This window comes from Charadrius vociferus, unplaced genomic scaffold (genome assembly GCF_000708025.1).
Source record: "Charadrius vociferus isolate BGI_N301 unplaced genomic scaffold, ASM70802v2 scaffold266, whole genome shotgun sequence".
NCBI classification, from domain to species: Eukaryota; Metazoa; Chordata; class Aves; order Charadriiformes; family Charadriidae; genus Charadrius; species Charadrius vociferus.
In genome coordinates, this window is record NW_009649114.1 from 1,143,110 (window position 1) to 1,161,558 (window position 18,449).

The window sequence follows — 18,449 nt, forward strand, 5'->3', positions numbered from 1 at the left end:
TGCTGGGCTGCTCTGTCACGTATCGCTCATGGCTTCCAGCCCCCACTCCGAGGTAACTGCTTATCAGTGACAACTGACATTAGTCCCACAGGTGGACATTTTGCTCATCGTGGTTCCACTGAACTCGGTGTCAAGGTGTGCACCGGCTTGGGCAGTGCTCACAGTGCCAAGAGAGGAGAGAGGAGGATGTGGTACAGTCAAATCACTCCGTAACCTCTCCGCAACCTGCATGTTGTTTCTTGATACCTTCTCCTGCCTGAATCACCAGCTTTTTCCACCCCCTCTTCTACTCCTGCGTTGGGCTATGACCCACTTAGATACACACCATACCACAAATAATTACCAAGATCCTTGTTTTATATCTGACCACTTCCTCCCTCCACCTCCAGCCTCTCCACTCCAGAATGATTCTCCCCTCTTCCCAGGCATCACCGGTCATAGTAAAATAAGGGTTCTCTGAAGTTCATCATCTCTCTTTGGTAAGACCCAGATACTGGGCAGGACTAGTCCATCAGGATGTTTTGGCATCTTCATCACTGAAACGCATCAGAAACGGTTATCTTTGTGCACATCACTTCCCAGAATAAACCACGGACTCGTCCACAGCCTCTCATGGCAAGTGAGAAACGGGGAGGCTGCCGAATGCAAATGAGACCACTCAGCAGTGTGGCAGCAACACCTCGGATGGAAACTGCCTTTAATGACGGTGCCAGTATCTGCCATGGCGAACTGTGCCAGGGCTGCCCAGCCTTGCGCAGTCTTGCCAACCCCGCCGGCGGATGGTGAAACTGAGGCATGAGAAAGGTCAAGTGATTCGCCCGAGGCAAAAAGGCAGCCACTGGCAGAGCTAAGATTAACTCCCGTGCTCATCTGCCAGGCAATCCGGGACGCTCTCCGGTCCCCCTTCACACGGCATCGCTCATTAGCATCACCTCAAAATAGCTGGTAAAAACTCCCTGTGCCGGGGAGCAGCAGCCCCCGGTGCCGGGTGAAGCCACTCCCAGGACCTGCCTCTGCGCCACGGGGAAACTATTTAGGGTGGAGATGTTCGGGGAGGGCTCCCAGACGCTGGAGGTGTCCGGTCTGTTATACTGCAGGTGGGGCCAGCTCCAGTCACATTCTTGGCTTTGCTTTTTCTTTTTTTCTGGGAAAAATTTAAATGATCCAGAGATGAACCACACCAGGCCTCGCTATGTCATCGAACGCCCTGCGTATTCGGTCAGCCTCTTCGATGAAGAGTTTGAGAAGAAAAGCAGAAGTTACCCCATCGGGGAAAAATTGAAAAATCTTTTCAGGTAACATAGAATGCTATAGTTGGGGCAAACGTAAACCAGATTTGGTCTGGAATTGGGATGTAATTCAGACCTGGGGATACAGTTCCCATTTTTATCCTGGGAAACCTTCTCCATGAGCTTCAGGGCTTTGATGGATGAAAGGCACAGGAGAAATGCAAATTGTACTGAAGCAAGTGAAACTGGTTACTCTTTTCACTGCCTCAGCTCTTACGCTGTAAGGCAAATAAGCGGAACACTTTGCACTAAGTGCATTTGGGACTTGGGTTTCTGTTTTCCAATTTTTTTAATAATGAAAAAGGTGATAATAATCGGTGATGCAGATATGAGTATGTGGATTATTTCTTTAAGCTTTCCAGCTGGGATTTCCTTTTATCACCTTTCTTGTTAAAAACAGTACTAGGTTTCCTTAAAGAAAGATGATTAATCCTGCTGATTTCTGGCTTGGAAATCTATCTCCATTCCTTGGAAAAATGAAAGCAGGAATACAGGAAAGAGAGAACACACATGTTAGCAGGCAGAGATGTGAGATGTTGCATGTGGCAACCCAAAAGCAATCTTCTTTCAGACACACTTACAGTTTTTTGACCAAAGAGCTGAAAAAAATTCATCTTCGGCTCTGTGCAACTGCCCCAATCTCCGAGCTGGGTTTCCTCTCTACAGCTCACCTATCCCCTATGTGAAGGGTACCAAGATATTGGGGAGCTAAATCCTTCACTCTGTGCAGGTTCTCCTTCCAGCTGCGGCAGCACTGGGGACCTCCCACCACATCAGGAACATCCCCACGTTAATCCTCCAGGGGATGTCCAGCTAGTTATCTGCAAGAGCCTTGCACTCGCGGGGAGTGTTTGGCTGTTTTTGTTTGTGTTTGGAGTTTTTGGCTGTGTACCAAAAACTGGGCTCAGGATTTGGTGTGAGATAAAGGTTGAGACATTCATACAAATATCCCTCCTTGCTTGCTCACTTCCCAGCTCGCTTCTTTCCTTCCTTCTTGACTTATTTGCATTTTTTTTTTTCTCTCCTCTAGATGTTCAGCTTCCAGATTCAAACTCACCCTCTTTAGCCTGTTCCCGATACTTGTGTGGCTCCCCAAGTATAAAATTAAGGACTATATTTTGCCTGATGTTCTCGGTGGGCTCAGTGCGGGGACGATCCAAGTGCCACAAGGTGAGACGCAATGACTTTCTTGGTCACTGAGAAGGGATAGCACTTTGCCAGTTTAAGTAAAGGTCTGCAGATGGCAGCTGATGCCCAGCCGGGGGGTGGGGGTTAGCTGCCTTTACTATCAACAGGTATAAATCCAAGCTCCACCTCCTACCTGGTTGTCCCTATATTTCTCTGTGGTGCCCTTCCCTGCCCTCTTTGACCTCTCTTGCTCAAAAAGCAGCAGCCTTTGCTGGCCGCGGCGCCTTCTCGGAGCTGATGTGAGTGTGAGCGGGGCTGGGGGCTGACGCCAGCTGCACAGACCTGCCCATTTCCCTTGTGTTTTCCAGGGATGGCCTTCGCGCTGCTGGCCAATCTGCCTCCCGTCAACGGGCTCTACTCCTCCTTCTTCCCCTTGGTAACATACCTCTTCCTTGGAGGTATCCATCAGATGGTCCCAGGTAAGAGTCTGCAGAGCAATTGTTTGCACGAGGCGGTTAAATACTGTCTGGGAATACTCGGTGTGCCCCAGGATAGAGATGTTTGGGCACGTTTGGTCTATCAGGCATTTATGGGATCCCCGATTCTGGCTGCACAGCAGGATCTCACCCCAATGAACCGCTGCCGCATCCCGCCATGGGGCTGGCTGCGGTGACGGGCTGGGTGTCTCGGTCTGGACAGCCTAACCTGTCCGAGCACCTTTCAGGACAGGACGCTCTCTAGAGAAAACTACTGACATCACTGTGTTGTGCTCTAGGTACTTTTGCAGTCATCAGCATTATTGTTGGCAACGTCTGCAATGAGCTGGCTCCGGAGTCGGACTTCCAGTACTTCAACCATACTACCAATGAGATCAGTGTGAATACCACAGCCTTGGAAGCGGCCAGGCTGGAGATCTCTGCCACCTTAGCCTGCCTGACAGCCATCATACAAGTAAGGACTCGCTGGACCGCCTGTGCTGTGTCCTCTGGCCAGAGCTGACCCACACGGAGTCAGCCGGGCTCTCTCCCTGGAGCAGAGATGGGGGTAGCAGATTCTAGAAGAGGCCCCACTTCCAAGTGGACGATGCCTCAGCATAGAGGTTTTGGGGGGGGATTCTTGGTGTGAAATTCTCCGAACGGACTATCCCAGGGGGAGGCCAGCCCCTGGGGCAGGATGGCAGCCAGCGATGACACCCCGGCACCCTGCAGCTCTCCTCTCCCCATCCCTGCTCCGGGCCAGTCTCAGCCCAGTCCGTGCCGTGGCCGCGTGGGAGGGATGCGTCCTCTCTCCCGGCGGAGCAGCCTGCCCGACACGGGCACGCTCAGGCTCTGCGCCTCGCTTTCTCGGGCTGGCACGCTTCTAATAACGCCTTGTCTGTCCTACCCTAGCTGTGCCTGGGATTCGTGCAGTTTGGCTTTGTTGCTATCTACCTCTCAGAGTCTTTCATCAGGGGCTTCATGACAGCAGCAGGGTTGCAGATCCTCATCTCCGTGCTCAAGTATGTCTTCGGCTTGACGGTCCCATCTTACACCGGGCCCTTAGCTATCGTCTATGTAAGTGGGTGCTCTGGACAGGGGCCTTCCCTGCACCTCCTCCCCCGGTGACTGCCACACCGCAGGCATCACTGCCACCCCCAGCCCAGCACACCCATGCTGCTGCCGTTGTATTTCCTATACAGTATTATCCGAGTCCTGGTCTGCTAGTTTCTAATTAGAAATAATGAAATGGGTCTGGGATGTGGGGAAAAAACGGACTGCATCGCTTTACAGCAGGAGTCTTGCACAATTGTTAGCAATAGAAACTTTTCCTATGAGCAGGTTTACCCATTCCTGGGCTTTTCTGCATCTTCCATGGATGCAGCCCCCATTGATGCAGCTACAACTGCATTTAACCGGGCTGCACAGACCCAGGGCTGGTTGCTGATCTCTCAGCAGCAGCTTTTCTAGCACTTCTCTCACCCTCGTCACCTCTCAGGGTGTTTGCCGTTGATTATGGTAACAAGTGTTCTCCGTTGTGCTCTCCACGTTGTCCAGAGTCTCTGGTTCCCCATGACACCTTCTCCTCTTCTCTCCCCTTTAGACATTCATTGATATTTGTAAAGGTCTGCCCAAAACCAACGTGGCCTCCCTGGTGTATGCCTTGGTCAGCGCTGTGCTCCTGATCATCGTCAAGGAGCTCAACCTAAAGTACATGAAAAAGATCCGGATGCCCATCCCCATGGAGATCATCATCGTAAGTGACGCACAACCTGTCCCTCGGCCCCTCCAGGAGACAGTCCCTCTCCTCACCTCACAGCCCTGGCACACTCACTTCTGCTCACAGAAGGCCCATCACACAGAGCATCCACACAGTGAATGTGATGTGACCCCCACATGGCTTAGGGTCAGAAATCGGGCTGTCCTCATGGAGGACACCTCTGACGCCCAGCTCGCCCCTGTTAGACTGTACCTGCATCCTGGTGATGCTGAGGATGAGGAATTTAACTCATTTCGGGGAGGTTTTCATCTTTCCTAGCCAAATTTGGTGCTACTTTTCTCCTGTCAACCCCGGGAGCACAGCACGCTTAGTGCTTCTGAGAGAGCTCATGCTCTTTGTGCTCACTGCTTGTTTATTCTCTGTACTTTCAGGTAATAGTTGCGACTGCAATCTCTGGCAGCTTTAACATGCCCGAGAAGTACGGCATGCCAATAGTTGGGAAGATCAGCATGGGGTAAGTGCATGTGCAGGCCTGACACAACTTCCAGCTAATTTTCCTTCCTCCTCCTCCTCCTCCTGCAGTCTGGAAAACACCTCACTCTTCCCTGCTGTATGACAGTCCCCTTCCAGGACAGTCAGGCAGCGCTGCTGCGTCCTGTTACACAACTGCCACCATCCACTGACGCTGTCCCCAGTGTAGACGTGGATTATGTCACTCCTGAACACAGAAGTTCCTCACCCACTTCACCGGCCTCCGGACACTAGTGTCACAACTGCTTCTCGCCTCTGCTCTGAGTGCAGGTTCCCAGAGCCAACCCTGCCCCTGGTGAACAAGTGGAAAGACATGATCGGCACAGCTTTCTCGCTCGCCATCGTGGGCTACGTGATCAACTTAGCCATGGGGAGAACGCTGGCAGCCAAGCATGGCTATGACGTGGACCCCAACCAGGTAACGCTCGGTCTGGAAGGACGCAGTCAAGGACCATTCCCCTTGCTCTCAGGCGTGAAAGGAAAACCTCGCTGCATGAATGGGAAGCTTTCAAACGTGCTCTGCTTAACACAGACGTGCTGCTCCCATGCGTGCAGGCTCACGTGGCAGCGTGCCATGTGGGGTTCGAAAGGACGTGGCAGGTCCATCTCCCGTGGACCAGAGAGAGCCTGCAAAAGGGCAGAAAGCCTCAGGCTGAGCCCTCTGCTTTGCTCTGCCTCCAGACCTGGGGCTTGAGCCCCGAGTGCCGGCACAGACAGCATTTTTGTGGGCTGTTGGAGCACAACGAGGCACATGTATTTCTCACTGAGCAGAGAAAGACCTGGATTCCTGGTGTGTCACCTAGATACTGTGAGAGGCAGGACATTAAATAATCCTCTTTTGTCATCGCTGGCACAGTGGCAGCTTTCAATAACAGCCACGCATACCACATGAAGCCCTGCCCTTAGTGTGTCAACAGATGACAACGTGTTTATGTGGAATTGTGCTTCCAGGTTTCCCTGCTATGCCAGAGCCTGTCCCAGCTCTTACTGGAAGGAAAGGGTCTGGGACACACTGGAGGGAACCCAGGTCTCTTCCCTGGCCGCACAAACCCCAGACTCGGGCACCTGCACTGCTGCCCGGCAGCCCACAGGCGTTGGCAGGGCAGGACAGGCAGCCGTCCTTTCCGATGACCATGTTCCCCCATCTCCTCAGGAAATGCTGGCCCTGGGCTGCAGCAACTTCTTCGGATCCTTCTTCAAAATCCACGTGATCTGCTGTGCTCTCTCTGTCACTCTGGCCATCGACGGGGCAGGAGGGAAATCACAAGTTAGTACCTCCTCCTCCTTCTCCTCTCTTCCCTACGTGACCCTACGTGACCACACACCCCTGGAGCTGCCGCATGCTGCCAGCCCGACGGCGCTGCGGCAGGTCTGGAGAAGCTCCACACATGAGTGCTTCACGTTGCTGTTGTTAAAAGCAGAATTTCCTCCCATCCCAACCTCATTTTACTCCCTGCATGGTTCTTTAGATTGGTCACAGATGTAGGGCTGCAAATCTGCATTCCCAGTCCGGCTCCCCTGATGGAGCAGAGCTCCCAGGTGAGGGAAGTTTGGGGTTTATCTGTGAGATCTGCAAGATCTTATTGCTCAGACGCAATTGTCTGCTCACTTAGAATACTGCAGTGACCAATAGTGCCATTGGCTGAAGCAGCGGGAGAGGAAAGATCCAGAGGGAGTTTAGGAAGACCCTGAAGCCATGTCTTTCATTTTTGCAGGTGGCATCTTTCTTTGTGGCCTTGGTGGTTATGGTGACCATGCTGGCTCTGGGGATCTACCTCGAACCTCTTCCAAAGGTAACACAAACATCAGTGCAAACAGCACAGCCGTTGTGTCACATCCTCCACACCCCCAAGCGAAGGCACAGCCTTCCTCCAAAACCCTGATGCAAACCGCGGCACGGCACGGTTTGGTCCCGGCCTGGGGTCCTGTCTGCACTGAGCCCCTGGGAGCAAGAATAGCCTCAATGATCATGCCCAGATCCAAGTGAGATCTCTGTGAGCATCGCCCCTTCCCACTCCCTCGTGGTAATTGGACCGGGGAAGGCGGACGCTGCAGAAAGCATCCGCTGCACAGCGTTGGCACATCCACCCTGCGCATCCACACCCTCGCTGATACGATCCTCTCTCCTCCGCAGTCTGTCCTGGGAGCCCTCATCGCCGTCAACCTGAAAAACTCCCTCAAGCAGCTGGCGGATCCCTTCTACCTGTGGAAGAAGAGCAAGCTGGACTGCGTGAGTGCCTGGGGACGGGTGGGAGCATCCGCCTGCCCACGCCGGCGGCTCAGCCCATGGTAGGCGCCGGGCGAGCAGGATAGCCCCCCAGCAGGACTTTGGGGGGCAGGAGGGCAGTATGAGTCCCACGTAGAAGATGGGTCTCACTCTCTCGGTGCGATCGTGCTGCCGACCCCTCACCCACGAGGTCCCGAGCAGCGGCGGAGCCTGTCCTGCCCAGCTGAGCACTCTCATACTTAGCGCACATATCGGAGAGGTCTGAACTATTACCTGCTCTGTTTAAATGCCAATCAACTGCGGGAGCCTGTTTGCCCAGAACTAGCCAAACCGGCCCTGCTCAATATCTAGGAGTCATGACTTAAAAACTCACACAATAGCCCTCCAGGGTGAGGAGAGCCCTTCAGAGCGATAAGGACTCCAGGCACTGGTTGATGTATAAACCCAGGCAGGGGGTGCGGGGGAGTGAGAACGGAATTTGGAAATGTCTGACATAAAAAGACAGTGTTTGAACAGGACTCCCACGGCTGAGTGGTGTGTGTGGACACCGAGCCAATATCCTGTCAGGTCCCGACAAACTGCCTTATCGGAGAAATCAGGAGTCCAAAGGGGCTGACCTGAGCCATCAAGAGCTTTCCCAAAATACTGTTCAAACAGGTGCTGCAGAGGGTTAGCACCCCGGCAGAGCTTTCACAGGGGTGTGATCATGATGTGAAGGCACACTCCAGCACAGGGCACGAGCTACAGGAAAGTGGTCCACGCTCAGGACTGAGCCTGGCAGACTGACGGGACCAGGGATGCTCAGGGCAGACTGACGGGACCAGGGATGCGCAGGGCAGACTGACGGGACCAGGGATGCGCAGGGGCTGAGCTGGCACAGTTGGGCAGGCAAGAACCGGCAGAGAGGGAAAGCTGCTGATGGGAAGATGCGATTCTCTGTTGGGAATTGTTTCTGGCAATTGAACCACATCTCTGAATGGGTTCTGCTGGTGCCTGGTGGGAAGGATGGAAGGTCTGGGTTGGCTCTGGTGGTTCATGTGAGGGCAGGCGAAGTTACTGCCCTTTATCAGAGCTCGCAGAAGGGAGCGTAGACCGTCCCTGGAGGGTCCACAGATCCCAACCCAAAGTCCGGGCAGACACGTGAGCAGACAGTGGACTGAGCGGAGATGCACGGTGCTGCCTGGGAACACCCTGCCAGCGTGTCTCTGCCAGACGTGGTCAGCACAGCGGAGGTGAACGGCTGTCAGACGCCTCTTTGGTTCGCCCCGTGTGAAATCAGCTGTCCTCCATGGCACAGCCAGACCCATTGCCCTGGCTGTGCTGGGTTGCCACTGAGCTGCTGGAGCAACACTCTCGCTACCAGTGAGCACAGCCAGCGTAGGGTGCAGGGAGGATGGGGACCAGGCAGATGCCAATGGAGTGAACTGCATTCCCCTGACCTTAATCTCCCTGGAATTTGAACTAGATTCGGTGTCCTGTCCCCAAATGGGCAACACCGTTTCTGGGTGATGTCAGACTATCAGTGTTCATTACCTCAAGTCTGGCAGTGTTTCAGCACTAACTGCAGGGCTCACTCCACCGATACAGCCCAGTGTGCAGTCCGGATGGAGGGGAGCTCCTACTTGCCATTTATATGCACCACGCATATAAACAAAGATGCTGAAGTCATCAAAGTTACATTGATTTGTCCAAGGTCAAAGTTAGGTTTTATCAGTCTTGAGGACAGGATTATAATAACCTGATAATGACTCTCAGAGGGCATGTTTATATGCTTAGGCAAGAATAATTTCATATGGAGGGAGATGCTCAAGTGCTAATATATAAAAATGACAAATGACAGAGCTGTGAGCTGAGAGGTGGAGTAGGTTTTGGTATGCTCTGTCATACTTTGTCATCGAATCTGCTCTGTGTTCAGGTCATTTATAGTAGGTGCTCAGATGGTTTTCAGATAGATGCTCATTCCTCCTGAAATGCTCTGACTGACAGCAGGAGCTTTCTTGGGGCCGGGAGCAGTTACTGAGCAGCAGATGGTCTGATCTGCGGGACCCCTTTCTTGATTAGTTAGGCTGATACTTTTTGAACTGAATGAGTGGCGCGGGTGTTCATACCGCTGTGAAGACACGCACTGGCTGCTTTTACGGCTGAAAAGCCGGGGCTTCTGGCAAGCTTCCCAGCAATGACGTTTCACATGAAAGCATGCAATAAACCATATCATTAGAATAGCTGCAAAATTCAGGTCTTGGTCTTCTGATCCTCAGCTGTGTAGTTCTTTGGGTCCAGAATAACAGCACAGAGTCATTTTCCATCCATCACTGTGCTCCAGCCCGTAGTCGAGTAAAACGACCCACCACGCTCTTCTCTTTCTGCAGTTGGTCTGGCTGGTGAGCTTCCTGTCCGCTTTCTTCCTGAGCCTTCCCTACGGAGTCGCTGTGGGCGTGGGATTCTCCGTGCTGGTCGTGGTTTTCCATACCCAGTTGTAAGTACCGACGTAGCTACGAGAAGCAAAAGAGAGGGAAAACCTCCCAGCTGCAGAATAAATGACAGATTATTTTTATAACTGACCTCTGGCCCATGTTTCGAAGGAACGTGTGGCAGGAGCCTGGGGGAGTGCAGGTGTCCTCCCCGGCCCCTGGAATGTGCAAACAGGAATGGCAGGCGCTAATTTACTGCCTGCATTCCCACTCCCGCGCACGGTTAGCGATGTGCACATCCCAAGGCAGGGGGAAGTCTGAAGGTATTTACTTCAGCACAAAAAGCTACCCGCATAGTCCCCAGCAGAAAATACTGCTCATAAAAACAGCAAGCCCCGTGCATGTGCAGAGACTGGCGTGAAGTTTACACACCATTTTTAATCCATCAAAGCCCTTTATTAATATTTCCCAGTCTGGGATCTCAAACTGCTGACTCTTCTTTTACCCTGTATACTCTGCAGGGATGAAATCAAAGTATTTTCATAAAGCAAATTTTCAAATCCCGGTATGGAATGTGACGCAAAGCATTTTTTTTGTCCTGCAACATTTACTCTAATGCTGGTCGCCTCTTTTCTCCTAGCCGTAACGGCTCTGCCCTGGGCCAAGTAACTTCCACTGACATCTACAAGAACCCTAAAGCCTACAACAAGGTAAGCAGAAGCTAAAGCATCCTCAGAGAAAATGCTGTTCTTTGCCACTGGTACCCAACGTGATCAGGAAACTCAAGTCCGTGTTTCTGTCTCGGCGAGGCTCTTTGCTGCTTGTTTCAGGGGTAGCAGGAGAGCCGCTGTTCGGTTCGACCTTCCCAGTTATCTGCTGCCCAAACTGCCAGCCGGCCTGCACCCCCCTCCCAACCCGTCAGGTCAGGTTTGAGCTCTTGTCTCTGTTGCAGGTACATGAACTTAACGGGATTAAAATTGTGACCTACTGCTCGCCACTATATTTTGCCAACACAGAGATATTCCGCGAGAAGATTATAGCCAAGGTGAGCAATGCCCTAAGAAATTCTGCTTGCAGCCGATCCCAAATGGCCCTTGCTCTCTCCTGAACTGCTACATGGAGACAATTAAGTCTAGTATGATCACAAAAGATGGTCACATCCACCCTCTACTCTTCCATCCTTTTCCCCCTGATCTTCATGACTGTTTGTAGACCTCATTTTAGAGGTTATGCCTGAATCCTGGCATGTATCCTCCTCCGAGCTCTGCCAAAGCAGAGCCATCCTGCTACTGCAAGTCTCTCCTCCCTGCATGTGCAGGTACCCTGAGTTACTGAAGATGTTGTTGTTTGGTTGCCACCAGGATCACCTCATTCTGGTGTACAGCTCGTGCTGTGCTCCTGCGCCACATGCCACAGGCTGGGAAACAGCAGATCCTGACTACAGGGCTGAACAGACTTTTTCAAGGAGAACTCTCTCTCTTTTCCACAGACAGGGGTGGATCCTGGTAAAGTGTACTTAGCCAGGAAGAAATACATGAAACGGCAGGAGAAGGGGACAGCACAACCACCAACAAACCTACCAAAATTCTTATTGAGGCAGAACAAGGTAACTCAGTTCGGGTTCCTGTGTTGATGAATAAGATCCCAAGTCCCCATCAAACAGCTCCTCTTGACACAGGATTTCCTGCACTGTCTTCCCAGCCACATTTACCACCTCTTGCCTCCTTTCCTTCCCACCCACAGCTCCATTCCTCCCAATAGCCAAACCCTTAAGATGCAGGAGAACTAGAAATGGCTGGGAGCAAGAAAGCCATAGAGACGGCTAGAATGGAAACGTGGTGAACAATTTGCTAGAAACTGGGCTTGCCCTCTTTCTCTAAAGGTGCATCTATGTCAGCATTTCATTTCAAAAGTGCCCTTTTGAAGCCCATTTCCCAGTCATCCCAGCTTCATTTGGTTTGCATCGCTGAGCAGTCCTGAAGCACGTGAACAAGAATCATTTAAAATTAACCCAACGTACTCCAACCCCACGGAACATTCAGTCCAGCACCAGGCTGGAATTAGTCCAGACTAAAGCACTGCCACTGAATACTTTAGGTGCATTCACATGTCAGGATCTCAGCTTGTGCTGACAGTTGTGCCCTGCCCTGACTGCGCATTTCTGCTTTGCTGTAGACCTTGTCTTTGCAAGAGCTCCAGAAAGACTTTGAAAGCACCTCTCCAACAGATACCAATAACAACCAGACAACTGCTAATGGTGCCAGCATCTCATATGTCACATTCTGTCCACCCACCAACGGTGCTGGGCAAGTGCACACCTCCAGCGAGCTGGGCAGCACCACCACTCTGCAAGGAAGCACTTTCAGTGTCATGCCTACAGCAAATGTTGACCCTATGATGACAGCACCGCCCTATATCAGCTTTCACACCATCATCCTGGACATGAGTGGAGTGTGTTTTGTTGACCTCATGGGCACAAAGGCACTGGGCAAGGTTAGTTCTGTACTACAAACACAGCCAAGCACCATATCACCCAGGTACTTTCTACTATCTTGAGCAGCTCAGATAAAGATGTTTGCCCTCCTCAATAGAAGGTTTGCGTGGCTTTCTCCTTCAGCATCCCCAGGACATGTGTTAAGCCCTGGAGAAAAGATTTGATGAATAAACACCAAGCTGGAGCAGCAGTTTTATTAATCCTCTCTCTCCCCTCTCATCCCTTCTAGTTGTGTTCCAGTTATCAGAAGATTGGGATTAGAGTGTTCTTGGCAAACGTGCATGGTAAGAATCCACGAAGAACACATTTCCATGTGATATTCCCCCATTTATGTGCTCCTGACAGACAGGAGATCTGTCTGTGTTCTTTGTGCAAACTGTGCAAGCTGTCAACCTTTTGTTAGACCAAGCCAGAACAGATGAAAGAAGAGAACAGAAGAAAGGAAGGAGAAACGCTGTTCTCTCTGTGTGAAATAGGTCCTTTCATTTGGGAAGTGATATGACTGGAACATCTCCACATTTAGCATGTAGAAAAATAGATCCCTACGCTCTCATTTCTGCAGCAAACCTGCTTCTTCCCAATGCATCCCAGCCTTGCCTTAGCTCAGAGGACTACTGTCAGCCATGTGCCCTTTCAAAGGCTTCCTTCTTTGGTTTCCTTCTTCTTCATCTGCTTTTCCTCTCTGCAGCCCAGGTGTACAACGACATCAGCACAGGTGGAGTCTTTGAGGAAGGAGGCCTGGACCGAAATCACATCTTCTTGACGATCCACGATGCTGTTTTGTTTGCGCTGGCAAATATCAAAGAAGTTGTCCACCCGCCCATCTTAGAAGAGGTAAATTTGCTCCCCAGTCTTTCTCCAGCTCACAGTACTGCATTATTAGATTTACACGCTGCATCAGCGCAAAGACAGAATAACAACTCAACATTGCACCTCATAAAGTTTCTTGTTTATCTCAAGTGGTAAAGGTCTAAATCCAACAAAATATTTCATCTTCTCATTCTCACGTATGGGTTGAGTACCTACTGACTGAAGTGATTTCAATGGGAATTCAGACGTACAAATGCCTTCTGCAAACCCCAAGCTGGGAGACAAATGTTGTCCCAGCCTGGAGGAGCCAAAAGCGCTGTTCCAGTACTACGGCCTCAGTTTGGCATTGGCTGGAACGTGCAGCTGCACACAAAGGCACAATTTGGCCCTCCGAAATGAAGGCAAAGCACATGCCCTGTCCTTGATTAGCCCCACCATCCATGAACGCTTCCCTTGGTGGAAGGGGAAAAGGCCGAGGCAGGAATGTGCTGCCATGGGGTGAGACAGGCTGTTTCCCCAAATATGGGCCAGTTTAATGCACAACAATTGGAGTTGGAACCAGCGCAGCGAGTTATCTCACAAGAATAAGTTAAGGTATCTCAAGTCTCAGCAGAGAAATATGTAAATGCCAGCTCAGCCTGAGGAGATAAACAACTGAAACAGGATTCCTTCTGTGCCCCCTCTTCCTGGGCATTTCCCTTTGAGTACGTGTGATGTTTTAAGCTTGGGTCAGTAATTTTTTTCTTTCCTTTCAACCCTGCACTCTGCTAATTTGTGGATTTGATTCTTTCCTGCACAGAGGCCAAATCAGACAGAGCTCTCCATCTACGAGCCTGTGGATGAAAGCAGTGCAGAGTTGAAGAACTTGGAGGAGGTTAGTCCTAGTGCCAGGGGTCAATTCTTCAGCTGTGGACATAAGGTGGAAATCAGAAGTTGTGGTTGGGATTGATTAGATGGGAAGTCCCCTGTGCCATTGCCAGGCAAACTGCTAGCAACACTAACACTTTGAAAAGTTAGCTGCAAAAATAATTTGAAATCCCTTCCAGAGGAGCTCTGGCAGGCACCTGGATGAAGGAGCAGCTAGGCTAGCGCCACGGGGGAATCCTTTAATCCATCCTGGGCCACACAGCTCAGGTTCACAGTCAGACCCATGCCCTCCACACACTGGGATGGACTTGGAGAACCAGGTTTAGCTCAAGTCCAAAAGATGGGTCAGCGGTCGAGTTTTCAGCACAGGCTTTGTTAATGCTGAAGCGATCTGCCCCCACTGAACCCAGGTCCCTGGGAGCAGATACCTTCCAACGCTGACCGTCCCCACGCTACCCACGCACAGCTGGAAGCTGAGCAACCACCCCACTGCCAGCTCGCCCTCGTGGAGGAGGGCTGGGCAGGGTCGGAGTTTCTGGTGGCATTTCTCTGTGTGACTGAACGCCCGCTGAGCTGTGTTGCTGGGTCTGTGCCACGGCATCAGCCCTAACCCAGCCTGCCTTGTGTGCCCTTTAGGAGATGTTTGGAAGCATGTTCCACTCAGAGACGCAGACCGCTCTGTGAGCGCACAGGGAGCGTCAGCGTGCGGGCAAACCCTCCCGAACAGACTCCTCTCTCCCATCCCTTCGTGAAGAGCTGCGCTTCTACCTGGGGATACAATAAGTTTGCAAAGCAAGAGGCCATCACACCTCTTGAACCGATAAATTCCTCCCTCCTTCCTGCTCTGCTTCTGGTACTCAGAGCAACGGACTCTGGAGCAGGCAACAGAAATCTATGGAAGCAGGAACTCAGGAAATGCCGTCTCGTTAACTACAGAAGAGAAGCAAGTTCATTTGAAGGCAGGTGCCTTAACACATGGGACGATTAGTCATTATTGCCACATGCTCTCCTTTGGCTCACACAATGGCACTCTTCTGCCCACAGAGGCGTGACTTAATTTGGGCATCCCCCTTCTTGCTTTTCCCTCTCCCTCTTTTCCTGACGAAGTGGAACACAAGCAAACATTACGAGCCTCTCGCGGCTTTGATTCACGACCAAAAGCAACTCTTGCAAGGCGCGGCAACGCAGCTTTGTAAGGTAATGTTGTTCTAAAATGTGCACTGACCTGCGGGGTGTCTGCAAAGCCCCGAGTTTCCCCGCGTGCCTGCGCGGCACCAGCCCTGCCTCTCCCGTGGCCCCTCTTCTCTGACCCCCCCACTGCTCTCTCTGTGACCCAGCGTCCCAGGAACCACTGCCTCAAACCTGTGCTGTGTGTCTGATACCCCAAAGACCTTGGTACTCTATCTCAGTAGGGCTGCTTTCTGGATTATATATATTTTATTTTTTTTTACTAACAGGACTAGTTTGTAATGAGAAATAAGGATTCCTTGTTACTGTGTGGTATATGCACATATTGTCCTGCCTGCCCGGTAGGTTGAGTATGTGTTCAAAAAACCCAGGGTCCAGTTCAAATCCCCTCTGAAGTTTTTCAGAGACCTTTCTACTGACTGAACGGCGCTTCAGATAAGGCTCTTAGACTGTGAATGGCATGAAAGCCTTCATCCCAAGGGTGTTCTGACTCTTCGCATCCTCTTGTTGGCTGGAACAACTAAAAGATTTAGTCCAGAATATGGATGAGTGCTTTGGGAAGATAGGTTTTTCCCAAATCATTTTGATCACAAGTAGCAAATTCAGGGACAGGGAAAGAAGCCCCTTCTGCACACTTTCCATAATGCCTTAGATCCAGAGCAGTAAAACTGAAATTTGAGCGTATTTTATGCCTGCAACTAGGGAACAGCCCAAGTGACACCCTGTGCCATGCAGGGCTTCTGGTGACAAGCTCTCAAATGGTCACTTGTGCAGCAAGAGACAACTCTTGCATAGTATGTGATATTTCCGTAACAATTCTCTACTACATGTCTGATGATTTTCATTAAAATTCACCACAGACTGATGCTACCAGGACCATCTACCTCTCAGGCAAACAAGCCTGCCTCACTAACCCAGAGACAGACAGCTGAGATCTTCATCATTTCGAAAAATCTGACATTCTTTTATATTTGAGTGATGCTAATAACAACTGCTATTTTAGTTTCCCTCCCTTCCCTTCTTACCCAGTGCTGATGTCGTGACAGTAATCACAAGATGACAGTATAAAGCCTGAAAAATCTAAGCATAAGCCAAGGGTTAGAGACCCTTTTTCAGTGCATTTCAACCTCAAAGATGGCTTTTATGAAAATAAGGTTATGAAAAAAATAAGATAAAGACATGTACTGATATGTCTTCAACTGCAATGAGAATAATTTCTTTTGTTTGAATTTCAAATCTTCCTATATGGTATTTCCAGTGCTGGGATAAAATGCAGGAGTCAACATGAAAAAGTGAATAGTAATGGAAGTATAACTGAACAGTCTGTTATCTTTCCATGAATGGAAAAAATAAAGAGTGGCCTTAATAATGAAAGTAAATTATATTTTTAAAGGTTATTTCTATTTTATTACTCAAAGATATTAAGAATATTAACAAGCTTTAACGTACGGTTTTGAAGTACATATACATTATTGAGCTGATTCACTAGCAGATTGCTAGAAGGCTTTCTGAGGAGAGAAAGTGGGGCTTCCCTACAGCTCCCAGATGTCTCATTTTTAAGGAAAATAGAGCTTCATGATTCCTCACAGGTAGACAGCCATTAAAGGAAACATCAGGACCCTGCCAGTTTGGTTTTATGTAACACCTCATTAACTAAGTCACCATTTCTCTACCTCAGTTTCTGATTACGTGGTGCAGGAGAGAGTAATAAAACCAAAGGAGGTTAGTTTCCAAAAGAAAAACCCCACTAACTATGGTTATTATTGATTTTAATCTTAGACAGCAGTGATTTTTCCAGAACCATTTATAGCTTGTTCTATAAGGTAAAATCAAGAGATTCATTCGCTTAGATTATCTTTGAGGGTGATTACTCACAGTCTTTTGTTACTGCCTGAGTGTTCCTTTTACTTGCTTATTTGAAAAAAGCAACAAAGAAATTGGTGCAATGGAACAAGAAACTATCCTACAGTAGCTAATCGATATTTCTGCATCTCTGAGGTGGCATCACGTTAAATGAGGAAAATTCCAATTTCCAGTTCTTCATTCAGGGTTAATTATAGGGGGCTGATTTCACACTCTCAGGGCCTGACAGGCCAAACGCAGGAAGCCTCAGAGCAACAGACCGTGTATAAAAACCAGATTGTATTTCTTGAAGTTCCTACAAGCATAATAGATGGGCTGTCAATAGAGACAGCTTGAAAGTAGCCGCACTGACTATATGCTCTGCAATTCTGATGACCAAGGAAGAAGGAGACCTCACTTGTGTAGCCATAGGCCAATTCTGGCAATAAATGTAGCATCAGCGGACAAACGGCATTGCTGGAGGCCAGTTCAAAGTCTTAATTTCCAAGTGCCTGGGCAAGAGAATTAGGGAAGCTCAAATTCATGCTGGGGTAGAAAAATTTTGATTTCCAGTGTCCCTTTATTGCTCTTGAAGTAACAGTGATGTTGATGCGTAATGGCTCTGAAGCCTTACTTGACAAATGCATGATGTATAACCAGCTCAGAAATGTTTGTAATTTATTTAATTTAATATTGGTTTTGTTCTTTTTTGATAATAAAGAATGTGTGAACAATCACCTGCTTCTTCTGCTGATTCGAGAGCAGGCTTTCCATGGCAGCTCCCACCCAGTACGAACCATCTCAGGACAGTTTATGCCACAGGAACATGCGATAAATCATTAAATTCAGTACAAGACAGTCATAAAGGAGGGAACAACAATTTTTCCCATTGTGCTCCCTGGTGAAATCAGGCAAGAAGTAGCGCGTTATGAAAACCAGCCAGATTTAAAGTGTCAGGAGTGCGGCTGGCACACACCTTGCCCCAGCCCCGTGCCCGATTCAGGCCTGTCCCTCAGCCTGGTCCTCACCGGCACCCCCTTACCCAGCTTGTGGCCCCACCGAGCCTGGGGGTGGTTATTCCCCACGGGCACCCCTTTCTCCCCGCAAAGGTCCCGTCATTTTGGGAGCAGCACCCTGAGCCCCAGCGCTCTCGGCCTACCAGCAGGCTCTAGCTGCGGCCCAAGCCAGGGTGAGGGGACAGTCCCATTACTGCTTGCTATGGTGTGCTGGTAGCGCCTCATGGGTGCCAGACACCGTTCGCCACGGCTCCTAAACGTCCCCTCGAGATAAGAGATTTCACGGAGGGGAGAGAGACCCGAGCCGCCCTGCCCATCCCCCCGCCCGTCGGTCGCCATTTCCCCTGTGCGGCGGCGCAGAACTACGACTCCCAGCAGCCCTCGCGGAGAGGGCGGGCCCAAGCCGCCCATTGGCCATCCTCTGGGGCGGGGGCGTGACGATTGGCGCTC

At 50.4% G+C, this 18,449-nt stretch overlaps 1 protein-coding gene across 1 annotated transcript; it reads left to right on the forward strand.

Moving 5' to 3' along the window:
* Positions 1 to 1,170: 1,170 nt before the first annotated feature.
* Positions 1,171 to 14,637, forward strand: SLC26A9 (solute carrier family 26 (anion exchanger), member 9). The gene is made up of 20 exons (XM_009888214.1): positions 1,171 to 1,295; positions 2,320 to 2,459; positions 2,786 to 2,896; positions 3,193 to 3,368; positions 3,806 to 3,970; positions 4,497 to 4,649; positions 5,045 to 5,127; positions 5,415 to 5,562; positions 6,298 to 6,411; positions 6,860 to 6,937; positions 7,279 to 7,374; positions 9,741 to 9,847; positions 10,423 to 10,492; positions 10,735 to 10,827; positions 11,272 to 11,388; positions 11,958 to 12,275; positions 12,506 to 12,560; positions 12,965 to 13,110; positions 13,886 to 13,960; positions 14,590 to 14,637. Exons 1-20 carry the CDS (start codon positions 1,171 to 1,173, stop codon positions 14,635 to 14,637), a joined length of 2,418 nt encoding a protein of 805 aa, XP_009886516.1.
* The last annotated feature ends 3,812 nt before the right edge of the window (positions 14,638 to 18,449 follow it).

What these genes read in the sequence shown, in the direction of transcription:
- SLC26A9 (XM_009888214.1), top strand. Translation starts at nt 1,171, where the DNA reads ATGAACCACACCAGGCCTCGCTATGTCATCGAACGCCCTGCGTATTCG. An exon ending in ATGACGTGGACCCCAACCAG is followed by an intron (nt 5,563 to 6,297) that starts GTAACGCTCGGT and finishes CCATCTCCTCAG; the next exon opens with GAAATGCTGGCCCTGGGCTG. An exon ending in ACCCTAAAGCCTACAACAAG is followed by an intron (nt 10,493 to 10,734) that starts GTAAGCAGAAGC and finishes TCTCTGTTGCAG; the next exon opens with GTACATGAACTTAACGGGAT.